Source organism: Sorex fumeus, unplaced genomic scaffold, assembly GCF_029834395.1.
Source record: "Sorex fumeus unplaced genomic scaffold, SorFum_2.1 ptg000051l, whole genome shotgun sequence".
NCBI lineage: Eukaryota > Metazoa > Chordata > Mammalia > Eulipotyphla > Soricidae > Sorex > Sorex fumeus.
In genome coordinates this window covers 34,327,120-34,345,789 of record NW_026606108.1, presented here as the reverse complement: position 1 = coordinate 34,345,789, position 18,670 = coordinate 34,327,120, and the positions used below count along the sequence as shown (strand labels likewise).

Below are 18,670 nucleotides of genomic sequence, written 5' to 3'. Positions count from 1 at the left end.
TAAACGGTTTATTTGGTTCTGTTACATGATTTTTCCTTTTTCTTCTAAAAAAAAGTGAATATATATGAATTCAAAAAATATTTTTCAGCTGCATCTATATTTGAAAGTAATATTAACTTTATACTTAATGACCTCGGCTGGAGCGATAGCACAGTGGTACAGCGTCTGCCTTGCACACAGCCAACATGGCCGACCCGAGTTCGATTCCTCCGCCCCTCTCAGAGAGCCCGGCAAGCTACCGAGAGTATCTCGCCCGCACGGCAGAGCCTGGCAAGCTACCCGTGATGTATTCAATATGCCAAACACAGTAACAACAAAAGTCTCCAATGGAGACGTTACTGGACCCGCTTGAGCAACTCGATGAACAACGGGAGGATAGTGTTTTTTTTAAACTTAATGACCAATTTTCTTTTCATTTTAGGTACTTAAAATACTATTCAAAAAAATCTGACAGCTACAGAATGCTTCTCAAAGAATTCTAAGAGTATTCAAAGGAGGGTCAGAGTTATGGTACAGCAGATAGGGCATTTGCCTCACACACAGCAGACCTGGGTTTGATCCTTGGCATCCCATATAGTCCTCCAAGCACGCCAGGAGAGATCCCTTAGCACAGAGCCAGGAGTAAGCACAGAAGACATATGGTGTGGCCAAAAAAACAAAACAAATGGGGGGGGGGAGTACAGGGAGGGGGGTTAACGACACACTGCATGGGACTACTCAGAAGATTCTTCTGTGTCTCTTAATTTAGAAACTACTACCTACAGAATTCTCTACAGAATTCTTTAAAATGTTTTTACATTGAGAGAACACAAAGGTTTATACACCAGGAGTCTTGAAAAGAGTATTCAGTGATCAAATAACGCAGTGAGCTAGAAAGAGGTCAAAGCGATAGAACAGTGGGTAGGGTGTTTGCCTTGCATGCAGCCTACCTAAATTCGATCCGTAGCACCTTACTTAGTCAAACTCTGCTATGAGTGATCCCTGAGTGCAGAGACTGGAGTAAGCCCTGAGCACCCCTAGGTGTTTCCACCCCCACTGCCCCGGGGGAAAAAAAAAAAACACAGATGTGAGAAATCAAAAATAAATTTTCTCTTTTGCTGTGTGAGAAATCAACACAGAGCCTTAAACACATGCAAGATATTGTAGTTTATTGCTGAGTCATATCCCTGGGTCCCAAATAAATAATGTATAAATGCCTATAAACCTAATTTCCTTGAGAGTTGTGTAAGTCTAAGCGTAAACACATTATACACTTAGTAGGGCCGGAGTGGTAGTTCAATGGGAAAGGCTGTTGCCAGATTCTGTGTCCCATATGGTCCCCCAAGCCTGCCAAGAGTGATTGCTGAGCAGAGTTCGTGCCCAATTCAATCAGCCTAATCAATGGTTGAATAAACAGCAATACTCCTACATTAAAAAAAGAAGAAGAAGAAGAAGAAGAGTAATTGCTGAGTGCAGAGTCAGGATTAAGCCCTTAGCACTGGTGAATATGGCCAAAAAAGAAAAAGAAAAAAGAAACACTGAGAGTAGGATGGGCATTTGGGCAACACCCAGTGATTCTCAGAGTTTACTCCCCGCAGTGTCCAAAGGACCCTATGCCATGCCAGGGATCGAACCAGGACGGGCTGGCTGTGTGCAAAGCAACTTCTTAAATCCTTCACTAGTCTCCAGACCTGAACATAGTCTTATTTTTATTTTGGAGGCATACCCCAAGCAATGCTTGGGAACTACTCCCAGCTGAGCGCTATAGGGAGTATTTGGTGCTAGAAATCAAACCTGAAGCTTCACATATGTAAGGCAAGTACTCTACCAGTAACATCTCTAATATACATGCTAGGGGAAAAAAATTGTTTTTTGGGGGAGGCGACACATAGCACTGCTCAAGGGCTATTCCCGACTCTTTGCTTGGGGTTCACTACTGGCTGTCCTTAAGGGACCACAGGGTGCCAGGCATTAGACCAAAGCCTCCAATGTGCAAAGGATACAAACTTTGAGCTACTTCTATGGTGCTTAATTTTTTTTTTAATTTTTGGGCCACAGGCAGCAGCGTTCAGGGCTTACTCTCCACTCAGTGCTAAGCGAATACTCCTTGCAACCTTCAGGGGACCACTAGGGGTGCCAGAGATCAAACCTGGGTCAGCGGTGTGCAGGGCAAGCGCCCTTACCTGCTATACTATCACTCCAACTCCTGTATAGCCGGAAATTTTTAAGAAAGAAAGCTCACAACCTACTCAATAATTCTAAAGAAAAAGCAAACTAAGAAATTAGGGTGTTTCAATTCAATCAGCTAATCAGTGGCTGAATAAATAGCAGTACTCCTACATTAAAAAAAAAAAAGAAATTAGGGTGTTTGTTTATACCATATGTACAGATGTATATAGAAACACTTTCAGAGAGAAGGATCATATTAATATTTACAGGCTATAAATAATTTTCTTTTAATGAAGCTAGCCATAGCACCAGAAACTACAAGAGGAACCTAAAAGTAGTGAATACTAAAACTATAAAGAAATGCAAACATTTCTTATACTACAAATGTTTAATCTTACAAAACCAAAAGCAGCCCAACAATTGCCCATTTACAATGATAAAAATTTAAACAAAAACTCTAATCCCATTTTGTAAAAATTCTACTATGACATTCTTAAATCCAGTTCATGTTATCCACTGAGACTATTTAAGCTCAAGTGGAACACAAAGAATTAGACACAGAATTTTACCTTTTCTGAGAAGATGATCATAATTTCATTTCAAAAGGATAAAGGTGAATCGCCCCTTTAAGTGACTTGTGTACTTTATTACCTTCAACAGAAAGTCCAAATACTTCCATTTTGATAAACTTCTGGAATATTATCCAGATATTTAAAATAATGATATTAAGTTTTTCATTAAGGGACATACTAAGAAAACAGGCTTGCTTCATAGTCTGGTAATTCTGAGGGTACTTACTGAAAGATTTTCTTTAGCAAATACTGGTTTCTTATTTTTAAAAAATCAGCAAGACAGAGTTGTAAAAATCTTAATTTACAATACATTGTAAACTGCTGACAACTGCCACAAGTATCACAGACCAGAATAAGTAAAAAGTTTATCTCAGTTGTTCTAAAGGACTTTGTATCTTCCTTTATTTGTTGGTTGATATGAATTTTGCTGCAATAGAAAAATAAAAGATATAGTTAGAAAAGCGTGAAAAACAAATGAATTTTTAAAAACAAGCATATTAACTGTTAAGATTATACAGAATATTTTGGTTTCTTTTTTCTTTTCTTTTTTTTTTTGTGGGGGGAAGCACACCTGCACACTCCTGACTCCTCATTCAGGAATTACTCCTATCAGGAAACTAAATGGGGAGCCAGGACCATATGGGGTACAGGAGATAGAACTTGGGTTGGCCATGTGCTTGCACATGCTGTACTATCGCTCCAGCCCATTATTAAAGTATTTTTAATACTATTTAAAATATATTAGAAAAAATGCACCACTTGATAATTCTGTGAGGTACATCAACTAATCCTTAAAATCTAATGGTAAACAACAATCTAGTATCTAGTTAAACAGTATTAAGTGCAAGATTTAAAGGTTTATCTTAGCCCCCTCTTTTATTTTTTAAACCAGCTATATTTATACCTTCCCCCAAACTTCAGAGTAAAACTTTTACTTTTTGGTCTTGAGGGTCACACCAGGTCTCTGGCCCTGGGAGTGGGGTGGGGAGGGGGGTTTGGAAGGCCTTATAAATCACATTCTAAGCAGGGTAGAAAAAAAGAGTACAGTAGGTAGGGTATTTTCCTTTCGCGATCAACCTGGGTTTGATCCCCAGAACGCCATATGGGCCCTGAACACTGCCAGGAATAATTCCTAAGTGCAGAACCAGGAATAATCCCTGAGCATTACTGGGTGTGGCCAAAAACAAACAAATTAAATAAATCACATTCTGAAAAAGGAGTTTCCATTCAGAGGGTCATTATTCCAATGAAGACACTATGGAAAGTTTACAAGTTTATTGGCACTAAACACACAAGGACATGTCTGCCTCTCGTGGTCTATAAAAGACATTTTTAAAAATCATTAAATTTCTGCAGTAAGTTTAAAAACACTGACAACACTCTGGGGAAAAATATGTAGAAAAATTGGAATTCTCATACACTGGTGAAGAAAATGTAAATTGTCTAGAAAGTCATTTAGCAATACAAACTTGAAGCTTAAGTACAAATATTCTATTCTACTTCAAACTACTAGTCAAGAGAAAAGCATATTAATGTGTACCAAAAAGACATAGAAAAATGCTCATAGAAGTGGTGTTCATAAAAAAAAAAACTAAGGTTCAACATATAAATTAATCAAGACATAGTGACATAGGTAAATGTTATATAGCCAGAAAAATGAATGAATTGTGCAGCTGGATACAACGTGGACTGATTTTCCTCAAAATAATGCTGAGTGAAAGAAATTAGATATTTAAAAAGCACTCTGCATGTAATTTCATTAAATATGGAGTTCAAAAAGGCAAAACTGATCTACAGTGTTAAAAATCAGAGTATTTCGGGGCTGGAGCAATAGTACAGTGGGTATGGCGTTTGCTTTGCACGCGGCTGACCCGGGTTTGATGCCAGCATCCCATATGGTCCACTGAGCACCGCCACCGCCAGGAGTAATTCCTGAGTGCACAAGCCAGGAGTAATCCCTGTGCATTGCCGGGTCTGACCCCAAAAAGAAAAAAAAAGAAAAAGAAAAGATAAATCAGAATATTTCCATTTGAGGAGCCTAACTCCAAGACGTGTGTGGTAGTTTCTAGGATGATAATAAACTTCTATAGCTCTCCATATGGACAGGACATCAGTATGATTCCTTTGTAAATTTCACTGAGCAATCTGATTTGTTAATTCTGCATTTATATTGTATTTCAATAAAACGTTTATTGCAAAAAAAAAAAACTCTCATAGCCGAGATAAGTACCAGGAGGTTTACTCCATGGCTTGGAGGCCAGCCGCACACACTAAGGGTAAAGGCAGCTCAGATAGAGAAGAGACAACCAAATAAAGGGTGTTGGGAAGATCCGCCCAGGATGGGAGATGCATGCTAAAAGTAGACTATAGACTGAACATGAATACAACTCAATGCCTCTTTTGCAAACCACAGCATCCAAAAGGAGAGAGAGAACAAAAGGGAATGCCCGGCCACAGAGGCAGGGTGGGATGGGGGAATAGGGGGTGGGAGGGATACTGGGATCAGTGGTGGTGGAGAATGGGCACCGGTGGAGGGATGGGTACTCAATCATTCTATAACTGAAACCCAAGCACAAAAATTTGTAAGTCTACAACTGTACCTCATGGTGTTCCACTAATAAAAATTCAAAGAAAAAAATGAATTCTTAAGGTTTTCACTCACCAACCGGATTAGTTCTTCTTTTATGAGCCTGGTGATTTCTGCCTTTGCTTTTTGCACTGCCAGTTCATTGGCACCTGGAGAATGAGTGGAAAAAATTACTTCTCTATAATTATAATGAATGTTTATACATAGTGTGGAGGTCCATTAGGGCAACTTTCAGGAACACTGCAAGGCTGGCTAAGACATTCTTTTATTCTTGGTGAAATATCAAACATGTTTTAGAATGGCTGCTTATTAGTCGAATTTCTTAGCAAATATTTTGTGAAGGTAATATGTGAGCAAAGTCTTAAAGAATAATGAGGGAGATCACTAGAGCATTTCTCAAAGGGAATCATATGTGCATAAAAACATAAATTAAAAGAGGCTCACGTCAGGCCAGAAAAAATAGTACAGGAGTTAAGGGACGTGTCTTGCATGTAGCTGACCAGGTTTAAATCCCTGATACCACATGATTGCCTGCGTACCACCAGATTACTCCTGAATAGAGCCAGGAACAACTCCAACTGCTCCCTGTCTCCAAAATAAAGGAAGACATCATGTTAATTACTGAAGCGGGAAGCTGTATAGTTGGTTAGAAAACACAATGAAAGGAAAAAGAAAACTGTATGAAAGAATATGAAGATAGGTGGATAAGGCAATCTGAAAACATTCATTCAAACAGTTACAGTTAATCACGGTCACGGTCCTGGTCCTCCCGTTCATCGATTTGCTCGAGCAGGCCCAGTAACGCCTCCATCATGAGACTTGTTGTTACTATGTTTGGCATATTGAATACGTCACGGGTAGCCTGCCAGGCTCTGCCGTGTGGGCGAGATACTCTCGGTAGCTTGCCGGGCTCTCCAAGAGGGGCGGAGGAATCGAACCCGGCTCAGCCAGGCTGGCTGCTCGCAAGGCAAACGCTCTACCGCTGTGCTATAGCTCCTGGCCTCACAGTTAATAATTCAAGAAATATTTCTCGTGGCTTAAACCTCTTTGGTGCCCTCAGGAAGGGTACAGGCCGAGTCCCTGCCCTGCCAAAGCTCCAGCTGCCACACTCACAGCCCCCAGCAACCACCATGCCAATGGCCCGACTCCACTGCTTCACGACTAAGCCTTGCAGAGATGTCAAACTGCTGAAAATTCCAGATACACTAGTCTTCAGGTTGAGAACTCTGTGGTCTTCTCCAAGTGGCCCCCACTTGCAGCCTCCCTCTCCCAACCCCCCCCCCAACCCCATACTTCCAGAAGCCACAGCAGTTACACCCACATCCCACAGCTAACGCCATATGAATTCATGGCCCAGTTAAATATTCTGGAGTTTCTCTAAATTATACAATACTGACATCCCAAGAGGAGCACATCCAACAAGATAGGAAAGTAACATAGAAGCCAACTAAATATAATAAGCAAAAACATTAACAAAGGTTCAACTGGCAACAAGAGCTTAGTAAGCCCTCAGACAATACTTAATGATTTCCTAGTGAGATATAACAATTTTCAAAAATATTCTTTTGCTGAACTATTTTTTGATAATTCCATTAATCATTTAGTTGTAACAAGCAATATAAATTCTTTTGTGCCTGCTAAGGAGCAGGTTGGGTGGAGGGGTGGGGAAAATAGGGACAGTCGTGGAGGGAAGTTCACACTGGTAATGGAATTGGTGTTAGAATACTGAATGCCTACAATAAACGCATCATGAACAACTTTGTAAACCATAGTAAAGGCAAAAAAAAAAAAAAAAAAGAAGATACTAAATCCAAGAAGTAAACCAGGTATTATCAGCACTGATGATCCATGACATTTCTATATGCAAATATCTAAACAGGAAAGAAATTTAAAAAACAAAAAACAAAAAATCATTCACAAGTGTGGCTAAGAAAGTAAAATACCTAGAAATTAGCTTGAAAAAAAAGGGGCTGGTAAGGCAGTACAGCAAGTAAGCCACGGACCCAGGTTTAATCCCCAGCATGCCATATGGTCCCCCTGAGACAGCCAGGAGAGATTCCTGAGTATGGAGCCAAGAATACAGCCACACCATATGGTTCCCCTGAATACAGCGAGGTGTGGCCCAAAAACAAAAAAGAGGAAGGGAAGGAAGGAGGGAAGAAGGAAGGGAGGGAAAATAGGGGGTCGGAGAGACTATATAATAGGGTAAGGCATTTGCCTTACATGCTATGGACTTGGGTGTGATCCCCAGTACCCTATTATGGGCCCCCAAGCCCCCCAATAGTGGCCCCTGAGTGCAGAGCCAGGAATAAGCCCTAAGCACAGGCAGATGTAATCCCCAAAAAAAGAAAGCAAAGAAAAAAATAAAAAAGAACATGAGGAAATGGAATTATACCACCATTCACGAAGTAGAAGAATACTGTCAAAATGACTATGACATCCAAAGTATTATAGAGATTCAATACAGTTCCAATCAAAATACCCACACACATACACACACTCTAGGTATAACTTACTATGAAACTCATTTGAAAAATCTGTTAGGGGGGCTGGAGTAATAGTACAGAGGGTAGGGTGTTTGCCTTGCACATGGCCGCATCCCATATGGTCCCCTGAGCACTTCCAGGAGTAATTCCTGAGTGCAAAAGCCAGGTGTAACCCCTGAGCATCGCTGGGTGTGACCCAAAATGAAAAAAAAAAATCTGTTAGGTTTTTTTGGGGTGGGAGGGAGTTTTTTAATTGTTTTGGGGCCACATCCGGCAATACGGTTTACTTCTAACTGCACTCAGAAATTACTCCTGGCAGTGTAAAAGGGACCGTATCGGATGCCGGGGACTGAACTCAGACAGTGGCACCCAAGGGAAGCACCCTACCCACTGTATTTTGCTCTGACCCCCAAGTCTGTTACTTTAAAAACAAAGGAAAATTACATTCTCACCTAGCTCCAAGTGGAAGATTAATTTTCCTACTTTTTCTTAGGGCTTGACCAGTTTAAATTTTTGACTTATATAGTTTCTTTAGGTAATAGGTTACATATGTTTATAAGCTGCCATGAAAAACAGGCATTTCCTTTCATTGGTCCTAAAACAACTCTGAATGCTTTTAAGGGATACTCCACTAGTAAAAGGAGAGAGTCACAAAACAGGCTGTATAAATTATACAGGCTGGCAAGGCCCATAAGTCCTTCCTGTTTTCCTTCCCGCTGCCTGGTGGGAGGCCGAGAGCTACTGAGTCTCTGCAGAGTCATCAAGGAGCCCGGGAATGGGGTCGCTCCAATTACAGACCTAGAAACAGATGATACTGGGCTCCTTTCAACACCTGTTTTCATCCTATTAGTGTTCAGCTGATTTGGATAGAGTTTCAAAAACTGAGAGACCCTTTAAAATCTAATCATCTATGAAAATCCTCCAAGCTTTAGATCATTTTAATTACCCACCTTCAACTCTTTTCCAGCATCATTATGTTTCTAGAATTGTTTTGTCTCTAGCTTTCTTAAGATTTATTTTTGACATTATTTACTGGGGAAAAAAATATCTTAGATTATAAAAATTAGATGTTATTTCCTGAGTGAAGTGGAGGTAAGATGGAAGACGGAAGAATCTGAAGCTCTGGGCTGTCCACAAAGGCTATCCGACTTCAATTCTTCTGCACGTATAGGAAATGCATTATGATAGTTATATATAAAGTGAACTTTGATACTGTACCAATCGTAATCATCTACAATAAATTAGTGGCTCCTTTTTCAAAGAAAACAATCATGTCTCTTATTTACCTCTTTCTGTGACAGACATTTAAAATACTGGTTTTGCTTAAATGATGATTGTGGGATTCAAATTGAGAAGAAAAAGCTGACTCTGTGCATAAGAGAGACTTTATTATCGGATTCCACGGGAAGTCATTATGTCTCCAAGCTACGTGTGCTAATGAACACAGGAGTTAGAAAGATCCCTGTCCAACTCCAATGCAGAATGATACGTGTAAAATTTTCTCCTCGTGAAGATTTGGGTGCTAACAAATCTCCTTTACTATCCAATAAGATTTTTTTTAAAAAGAGTCATTGGGAGACACAAAGTCTTTTAGGAAACAAAAAATCCTGACTTGAAATACCCATGAGTCAGCTTCTCAAATTCAAGCACCAGTAAATAAATAGAATTCAGTTGTTGTGAATACCTCAACTGCATGAATGCATGCTGTAATGATATATAACAGGGGCAGCAGGGACAGTACAGGGTTAAGGCACTTGTCTATAAATTCTGACCCTGGTTTGAATCCCAGCACCACATATACCTTGCAAGCACTGCCAAGAGTGACTCCTAAGCACATAGACATTGTCTTTTGAATTAATGTTCTTATATAAGGTATTAGTCATATCCTTTGAGTTATAGTACTGTCTTTCGTTTTTCTTAAAGATATGAACAAACTTCAGCAAAATTTCAGAAAACGTTCTGCTTAAATATTAGGAGTCACCTTACTTTTGCTGTCTATTTTTGTTTGGGGGCTTCCCCCAGTGGTGCTTATGGCTTACTCTGGCTTGATGCTTAGGGATCACCCCTGATGGGCTCAGGGGACCATATGAAGTGCCGGTGATTGAACCCAGGTCAGTTCCATGGAAGGTAACTCTCCAACCCACAATATCTGGTCCTACAAGTTGACTTTTTTTTTTCCTTTTTCCCTTTTTTGGGTCACACCCAGCAATGCACAGGAGTTACTCCTGGCTCATGCACTCAGGAATTACTCCTGGCAGTGCTCGGGGACCATACGGGAGGTTGGGTATCAAACCCGGGTCAGCCGCGTGGAAGATCAACGCCCAACCAGCTGTGCTATCACTCCAGTCCCTGACTTACTTTTAAATCCACACTCTGCCAGGAGTTCTACTTAATGAAAGTGTGTAAGATATGAATCTTTATAAAGCCCGTTTTCTTTCAGAAGATATCTGAAATCTGACAAAGTCAAAACTGTAGAGTTCCAAACATGTATCCTTAATCTTGCACAGGTACTGCACTATGAAAGCCTCAAATGTCTGCAAGGAAGTATGAAATTTTTCTTTATAAGGTGTTCCTCCCTAGAAATGACCTCACGTTCACTCCATGCTACAACATCTACAGCAAAGACTCCTAAATTTATTTGGTGTACACGTACTTTTTAGAAAGCACAATCACTCAACACCCTGGAAATCTACCCTCTTTAAGTGAAGAAAGAGTAGCCTTAATTGTACCAAGGCTACTAACACACACATGGATCTTTCCAGTGATCCCAGGAGGTAGGGTCAGTCACTCTAGGAGACCAATCTACACCAATTTTGATCAACTCAAGTGAGTATGAACCAACAGGACATACTTTCAATAGCCAAGTAGATTTTCCTCTCTCCTTCCTTGGGTTCTTTTCCAGGTGGGAAGTACGTTCCTCTGATTGTAATTGCAGCCTCAGAATATTCACTAATTCTCTGCAGAGCTTCCTTAGAGGTAACTTTCCACCTAGCAGTCTGTGAAAGAAAAGATAGGGAGAAAAATAAATCACTACATAACAGGATTGTGAAAACCTGGTTTACCAGGAGTTGGAGTGATAGTACAATGGGTGGGGCATTTGCCTTGCATGCAGCCGATGCAGGTTCAATTCACAGCACCCCCACATGGCACCCCAAGCACACCAAGAATGGTCCTTGAGCAAGGAGTAACCACCAAGCACAGCCAGGTGTTGCCCAAGACCCCATTCCCCCCAAAAAACCCTGCTATACTAAGAATAGGGAGACTAAATCATACTCCTGCCAATACTATGTTTAAGACTGCCCTATATCATATATCTATTTAGTTCCTGTTGTAACTATAACATATTAAAAATAAATTTCTGTTATTTTCACGTAGAAAAAAGGTGAAAGAGCAAATATATTTGTGAGATAGTCTGGAGATAGCTGAGTGGCAAAGAGCCTTTCCTTAAAATGTGATGCACACATTTCATCACTCTATGCCAAGTGAATAAAAAGATACAAAAACAAAATGAAAGAGGGTGAATAAATTCGTAACTTTTAATAGGGGGGAGTTGAGATTTTTTTAAAAAACTTTTTGTGTTTTGGGTCACACCTAGTGGTACTCAGGGGACCATATGGGGTGCCACTGATCGAATCCAGGCAGGTCACATGCAAGGCAAACACCCTGCCTGCTATACTACTGCTCCAGCCTGGGATTTGTAGATTTTAAAGGAGAAATATTCACTACAAAGAAGCAACAGTTTGAGTAGCTGGAAATTAGCATAGAGAGCAAGATGCGTTCCTCATATCTTACCAACCCCAGATTCAAATTCCTGGTACCATATATGGTCCACTGAACACCACCAGCACACAAGCACACATCTCAAACTCTCTCTCTTAAACACACACACACACACACACACACACACACACACACAAAGAAACACATACAGAGCAAGAGTTTTCTCTACATATTTGCAAAAGGTTTAGACCTGTTACTTGCCTGTGGGAAGTCATTAATCTCTAATTCTTCCTCATATCTCTTAAAAGATTCATTTTGACCACCATCTTGTCTCTCTTCTTCTTGTTTCTCCAAAGGTACATAATTAAGCTTGGCATTGATCTTTTCAGCAAGTTGTTCTGCAATGGTTTTTGCAGATACAGTAGGAGCCAAAATGGTGCCACCTCTGAGAATCGCATTGGTGGCCTGTTGCATCACATCCTGCAGTTAAAAATACTACAGTCAAATCTCAAAAGAGGGCACAGACAAGAACAGGAACCCTTCACAAATTATTTTCTGGAAAGTCACCAACTAAAAGCATTCTTCTAGTTCTGTGCAGGTCCAAACTTCAATTTAGAAGTACTTCTTTGTAACTGATAGTTTATTAATTCGATGAGCCTAAAAAACATTCAACTCTACATTAAACAACAAAGTGAGGGCCAGGGGTATGGCTCAGAGAGCTGGAGTTAGAGCTGTGCATATAGAAGCCCTTGCTTATACTGCCAGGAACAGCCCCTAAGCACCCCAAGACTGCTGCCCACTAAGAAAACCTAAAGAATCATAGAACTGCCGTTAGAGTCAGAAAAACAATACAAATGTTAACACGCTTGTCTTGCAAATAGCCAGCCCTGGATTAGTAAACTGGCAGCGCAAATGGTTCTCTACACCTGGATGACTGGGGACATAGCCTGGATCAACCCCTGAGCACCAGAAGGGTTGCCCCCTAAAAACCCAACCCAAAAAATAGAAATGCCCTGGTTAATTAAATAAACCTTGAGATCATTGCATCAGTGTACAATGAGTTTAAAATCACTTACACAATCTATGGCTCTTAGCAATGAATTACCTCTTAACTAGAATCTCTGTCCATTTAACACTAATGAATTACTATTTATTCCCCTAACAGTCTAACCCAATATTCACTGAAGTGTAGTAGATTACTTAAAACTCATATATGCATATAAAAATGAGAGCTAGGAATGAAGCTCAAAGGTCTGGAAAACACAATTTGTATGTGTGAGGCCAAGTTAGGCGCCTTGAGCCTAAATTCTGTTGGCCCCCAATGAACCTTTAAGACCTTATCAACGAGCCAAAAGTATCCTCAAGTATTGTGGGTATGGGTCTAAAATGGAAACAAAGGAATGTAGTCCCTAGAAGGCAACAAAACTACAAGATCCTGATCCTCAGAGTGTACATTCCCAAAGTGTGCTAGGACCACAAGCACATTCCACAAGTGCCCTGGTAAGCACACAACCAGTGTGCAAGCAACCACGGTCAGCATAGCAGCAACAAAGAGAAGCGGGGGAAAGTATTAAGACTCGGAACAAATTACTTAATACCTGAGACTCGATGCCCAAATTCTTCTGAGCATTGATTCTAAGGGCCAATCTTTTAGCAATTTCTAATTTCTCCGCATTCCCGGCAGTGGGAGCAGGGACACTGGATGTTCCAGGTGCAGCCATATCCTTCACTCTCTTCTTTGAATTAAACATGCTTTCAATCTGCTCATCAATCTAGACAAGAGAAAACAAAGATTAATAAAAACTGGATTAAAAATAGGAAATTAGCTACAGCACTAGAAACTAAAATGAATACTTCTGCCAAAAGAGAAGAAAAGGACAGTCATATTTACCCTAAACTTACAATTAATAAGAAAGTATCAGTCTTTTTAACATAGTGACACATCCATATTTTAAAAAAACAAGTTCTTTGGGACTAAAAAAAAAAATAAAGAAAACAGAGACACAATGCTGCATGAATCAGTTATACAAATTCATGTTCAAAAAATACATGCTAAAAAAAATACATGCTAGTTTGGCATATGAGTAGAGCGGGACGGCGCCTACCCCCCATTCCCCCCACCCCCCCAAGTCATTGTTCTCGCGAGCACGTCTCTCACTCATATGTCTGTTTTGCTGCCTGCCCGCCTCCACAATGGAGAAGCCTGTGTTCTCTCTCAAACACACACTTCTCCCTTTCTCTCCCCTCACATCTTGCTAAATAAGTTTCAATAAAAAATCTTCTTGTTTCACCAAAAATTAAAATAGAGAACCTATCTGATGCTAGTTGATATGAAGGATTCTTTCTTTTTCCTTCTTTCTTTTCAAACAACAGCTAGAGCCAGCAGAGTCTGGGATTGGAGCATACTGTACCAGGGATTGAACCCATGATCTCTACACTGAACCACATCCCAAGCTCTTAGGATACTAATTTTTTCTTTTCACCAAAGCAAACAAAAAAACAGAAGCGGCAATGTATGCCTTCAGAGATTTATTAAGAGTAATAAAGATTTTCCTCTTTCCTGACTCTTAGAATATTCACTCTGGGGGAAGCCAGCTGTCATAAAGGCAGGCAGGCAGGCAGAATAAATGAAATATAGAAGCATATGGCCAACCCTGAAGTGAGTGAGCACTCATCTTTAAGACTTCTGACAAATGTGCAAAGTTAAATGAGCAAAAATAGAAAATGCAGCATGATTCATGACAAATTAATATTCCAGGCAACAATTATGTAAATAATCGATCTGTTCATAAATGGGGGTTTTATTTGTTGAACAATGGATTATCAATGATGAAACATGTAGCCATCGATAACTAAAATTTACTGGAAAATCAGAGGTACGGGAGTGAGTAGAGGGGGGTAAGGCACTTGCCTGCATCTTGCTAATCCATTTCATCTGATCCCTTGAACACCACCAAGAATGCATACCAAAAGTGTACAGACAGGAATAAACCCTAAAACACGCTGGTGTGGCCCCAAAACCACAAGTAAAGTGTGGCCTCACCCCCACTGCAAAAATATAAAATTTTTCTAAATGAAAAGATATCAACTTAAAATTTACTATAAAGGCTTCAAAGGAGCAGGGTTGTGTAGAGGGCCTGTCTTGCATTTGTAAAGCTTTGGGTTGGATCCCCAGAAGCATGGGGAGGGGTGAGGAGACAGTGCTATGATTTCAGCCATGAATAAAACCCAACTGGTAGAGTACATTCTTCAGAGATAAGACTCTGGGTTCAGGGACTGGAGCGATAGCACAGCGGGTAGAGCGCTTGTCTTGCACATGGCACAGCCAGGTTCAATTCCCATCATCCCATATGGTCCTCTGAGCACTGCCAGGAGTAATTCCTGAGTATGTGAGCCAGGAGTAAACCCTGTGCATCGTTGGGTGTGACCCCCCCCCAAAAAAAAAAGAAAGTGAAAAAAGACTCTGGGTTCAATCTGGAGTTCCCCACAAAAATAAAACGGATAAAAGTACAATCACAATTTTTTTGAACACATGTAATTATGAGCATATGTGAATATACATATACACATAAAAGAGGTTAGGAAGAGCATATGCCAAACCGTTACCAGCATTTGGGAATCTTGTTATCTCAAGAAGAATGTGGCAAGATCCTCTCCTGGCAAGAATGAGGCTTAGAACAATACTTACATCAACTGCAGCATCTTCATCATCTGAATCTTGCAGACCAAGAGCTGCTTTTTGTAACTTCTTCCTCTCATTAGCCAAAGCTTGCTCAGTTTCATCAAATTTGAATCCTTTACCAGAGAAACCACTACTCTTCTTGATTATTTTCCCTTCCTTTCATGGAAAAAAAAAAGGTAATTCAGAGCAGTAACATTAGTATAAATGATTTTATATCAATTATATTTCAACAAATGTTAACCACTTAAAAATACCATATTTATCATGATCACATTCCTCCCACTGTTCATCGATTTGCTCGAGCGGATCCAGTAACGTCTCCATCTTGAGACTTGTTGTTACTGTGTTTGGCATACTGAATATGTCACGGGTAGCTTGCCAGGCTTTGCTGTGAGGGTGAGATACTCTCAGTAGCTTGCCAGGCTCTCCGAGAGGGGCGGAGGAATCAAACTCGGGTCGGCCATGTTGGCTGCGTGCAAGGCAAACGCCCTACCGCTGTGCTATCGCTCCAGCCCAACCATATTTAGACAATATAAAATATTTAATTTAAAAAGGAGGGTTGTTTTTCAAGAATGGCCGAGATTAGTACCAGGAATTTTACTCCATGGCTTGGAAGCCAACCACACATACTAGGGAAAAAGGGAGCTCAGATAAAGAAGGGAACACCAAATAAAGGTGTTGGGAGGATCCTCCCAGGATGGGAGAAACATGCGGAAAGTAGACTATAGACTAAACATGATTGTCACCCATTGCCTTTTTTGCAAACCACAACACCCAATAAGAGAGAGAGAACAAAAGGGAATGCCCTGCCACAGAGGCAGGGTGGGATGGGGGGATGGGAGGAATACTGGGAACCATGGTGGTGGGAAATGGGCACTGGTGGAGGGATGGGTATTTGATCATTGTATAATTGAAAGAAGAGCAGAAGTGCTGGTAGATGCAGCAGGAGCCGGAAAAGTATTCGTAACGCCCGCCTGTCCTTCGCCAACTACAAGACCAAGATGACTGCCCTCCGACGTCCTGATGGATCCATCACATCCTCCAGAACGGCAATGGAGAAGATTATCCATGACTTCTACTCAAATCTCTTCGATAGCCATGTCCACTTGCCGACACACCAAATTCCACAGGATGGATATGTCGTTCCCAATGTTCTCCCTTCCGAAATCCAACACGCCATTTCGTCAGTAAAGAAACAAACAGCACCCGGCCCAGACAAGGTCAGACCTGAACACCTGAAGAACCTGCCGTCAGTACTCATCAATACACTGGCTCGGCTCTTCACTCGCTACCTGTCTGAATGCAAGCTTCCATCCCAATGGAAAACCAGCAGGACCGTACTACTGTTCAAGAAGGGTGACATCCATGACATTGGCAACAATCGCCCGATCTGCCTATTGTCTGTCATCTACAAGTTGTTCACTCAAGTCATCCTAAATAGGATTGGCAGAACACTAGATGAAGGACAACCATGCGAGCAAGCCGGGTTCCGCAAAGGATTCAGCACCATCGACCATATCCACACGATAACCAAGCTCATTGAGGTTTCTCGGGAGTTCAAGATGCCGCTCTGTTAAACGTTCATTGATTTAAAGAAGGCCTTTGATTCTGCTGAGATGGAAGCGGTCATTGAAGCAGTAGCCAATCAGGGCATTCAAGCCCAATACATCAGGATCCTCCATGAGCTGTATTGTGGATTCACTACCAGGATCTCACCATTCTACAAAGAAGTGATCATTGATGTCAAGAGAGGGGTTCAGCAGGGTGATACCATTTCACCGAAACTCTTTAGTGCCACCCTTGAGAACGTCATGTGACGATTGGAATGGGAAGGAATGAGAGTGAAGATAGATGGTCGGCAACTACACCACCTCCACTTTGCTGATGACATTGTTTTAATAACACCAAACATCAGCCAAGTGGCACAAATGCTGGCCGACTTTGACCGTGAGTGTGGAAAGGTAGGACTACAGCTGAATCTTACGAAGACAATGTTTATGAGAAACAGCCTCGTTCCTGATGCCCCATTCGCTCTCAACAGAACGACCAACTCCAAATGCAACAGCTATGTGTACCTAGGTCAAGAAGTCAACATGACAAATGACCTGGCACCCGAGCTGCGCAGGAGGAAGAGAGAGGCTTGGAACGCCTTCAAGAACGTCGAAGAAATAGCTAAGAGGACGAAGAACCTCCGGCTCCGGGCACATCTCTTTGATTCCACTGTTCTTCCTGCATTAACATATGCCTCAGAGACCTGGGCCCTATGCAAACAGGATGAGAACGCTATTCAAGTCTCCCAAAGAAGAATTGAAAGAGCTATGCTTGGAATATCACGTTTCACTCAAATGAGAGAAAGAATCCGGAGTTCCGACATCCGTCAATGATCAAGAATCAGGGACGCTGTCTCATTTGCCAAGGTGTCAAAAATCAGATGGGCTGGCCACGTAATGAGATTTAAAGACGACCACTTGGACTAGAGCTGTTACCGACTGGATTCCACGGGATGTCAAAAGACCGCGTGGCCGCCCACCTACCAGATGGTCAGACTTCTTCATCAAGATCATGAACAATCGGTTTGAGGCTCTTCATGTTCCCAGAGCGAACAGATGCCATTGGGCTACACTAGCACGTGACAGGGATAAATGGAGACGTTACTGGCGCCCACTCGAGCAAATGGACGACTAACGGGAAGTTAAGTGATTAAGTGATTAAGTGATAATTGAAACCCAAGCACAAAAATGTGTAAGTCTGCAACTGTACCTCATGATGTCTCACTATTAAAAAAAATTTTAATAAATAAATAAATAATAAAAATAAAAAGGAGGGTTGTTTTTAACTAATTTCCCTGTCGAAAGCTATAAATAAAAACAATCCTCTCAATAATTGCAAGTATTAAGTATTTAAGGTTTAGAAACACTGAATTTCTTTTTTTAATTAGTGAAACACCATGTGGTACAGTTGTAGACTTAGAAACTTTCGTGCTTGGGTTTCAGTTATACAATGATCGAGTACCTATCCCTCCACCAGTGCCCATCCTCAACCACCAATGATCCTAGTAGCCCTCCCACCCCCACACCCCATACCCCCACCCCGCCTCTGTGGCAGGGCATTTCCTTTTGCTCACTCTTTCCTTCAGGGTCTTATAGTTTGTAACAGAAGTATTGAGTGGCCATCGTGTTCAGTCTATAGTCTACTTTCAGCACGCATCTTGCATCCCGAGCGAGTCCTCCAAATATCCTTCACTTGGTGTTCCCTTCTTTATCTGAGCTGCCTTTTCCCACAGCATGTGCTGCTGGCTTCCAAGCCCTGGAGCAGAACTCCTGGTGCTTATCTCAACTATTCCTGTGTGTTCGACTCCCATTCTATTACTTTATATTCCCCAGATGAGTGCAGTCTTTCTATGTCTATCCCTCTCTTTCTGGCTCATTTCACTTAGCATGATACTTTCCATGTAAAACCACTTGTATGTAAATTT

The 18,670-nt window shown here is 41.2% G+C and overlaps 1 protein-coding gene across 1 annotated transcript in view; it reads right to left on the bottom strand.

Moving 5' to 3' along the window:
• Positions 1 to 2,333: 2,333 nt before the first annotated feature.
• DDX46 (DEAD-box helicase 46) overlaps positions 2,334 to 18,670 on the bottom strand; it is a 53,150-nt gene continuing 36,813 nt past the window's right edge. Inside the window, exons 18-23 of the mRNA XM_056124794.1 lie at positions 15,202 to 15,351; positions 13,109 to 13,285; positions 11,775 to 11,993; positions 10,645 to 10,789; positions 5,383 to 5,456; positions 2,334 to 3,147 (exon numbers count right to left, since the gene is read on the bottom strand). Of these exons, the coding sequence (XP_055980769.1) occupies positions 3,100 to 3,147; positions 5,383 to 5,456; positions 10,645 to 10,789; positions 11,775 to 11,993; positions 13,109 to 13,285; positions 15,202 to 15,351 (813 nt within the window). The 3' untranslated portion in view covers positions 2,334 to 3,099. The remainder of the gene's footprint in view (positions 3,148 to 5,382; positions 5,457 to 10,644; positions 10,790 to 11,774; positions 11,994 to 13,108; positions 13,286 to 15,201; positions 15,352 to 18,670) is intronic.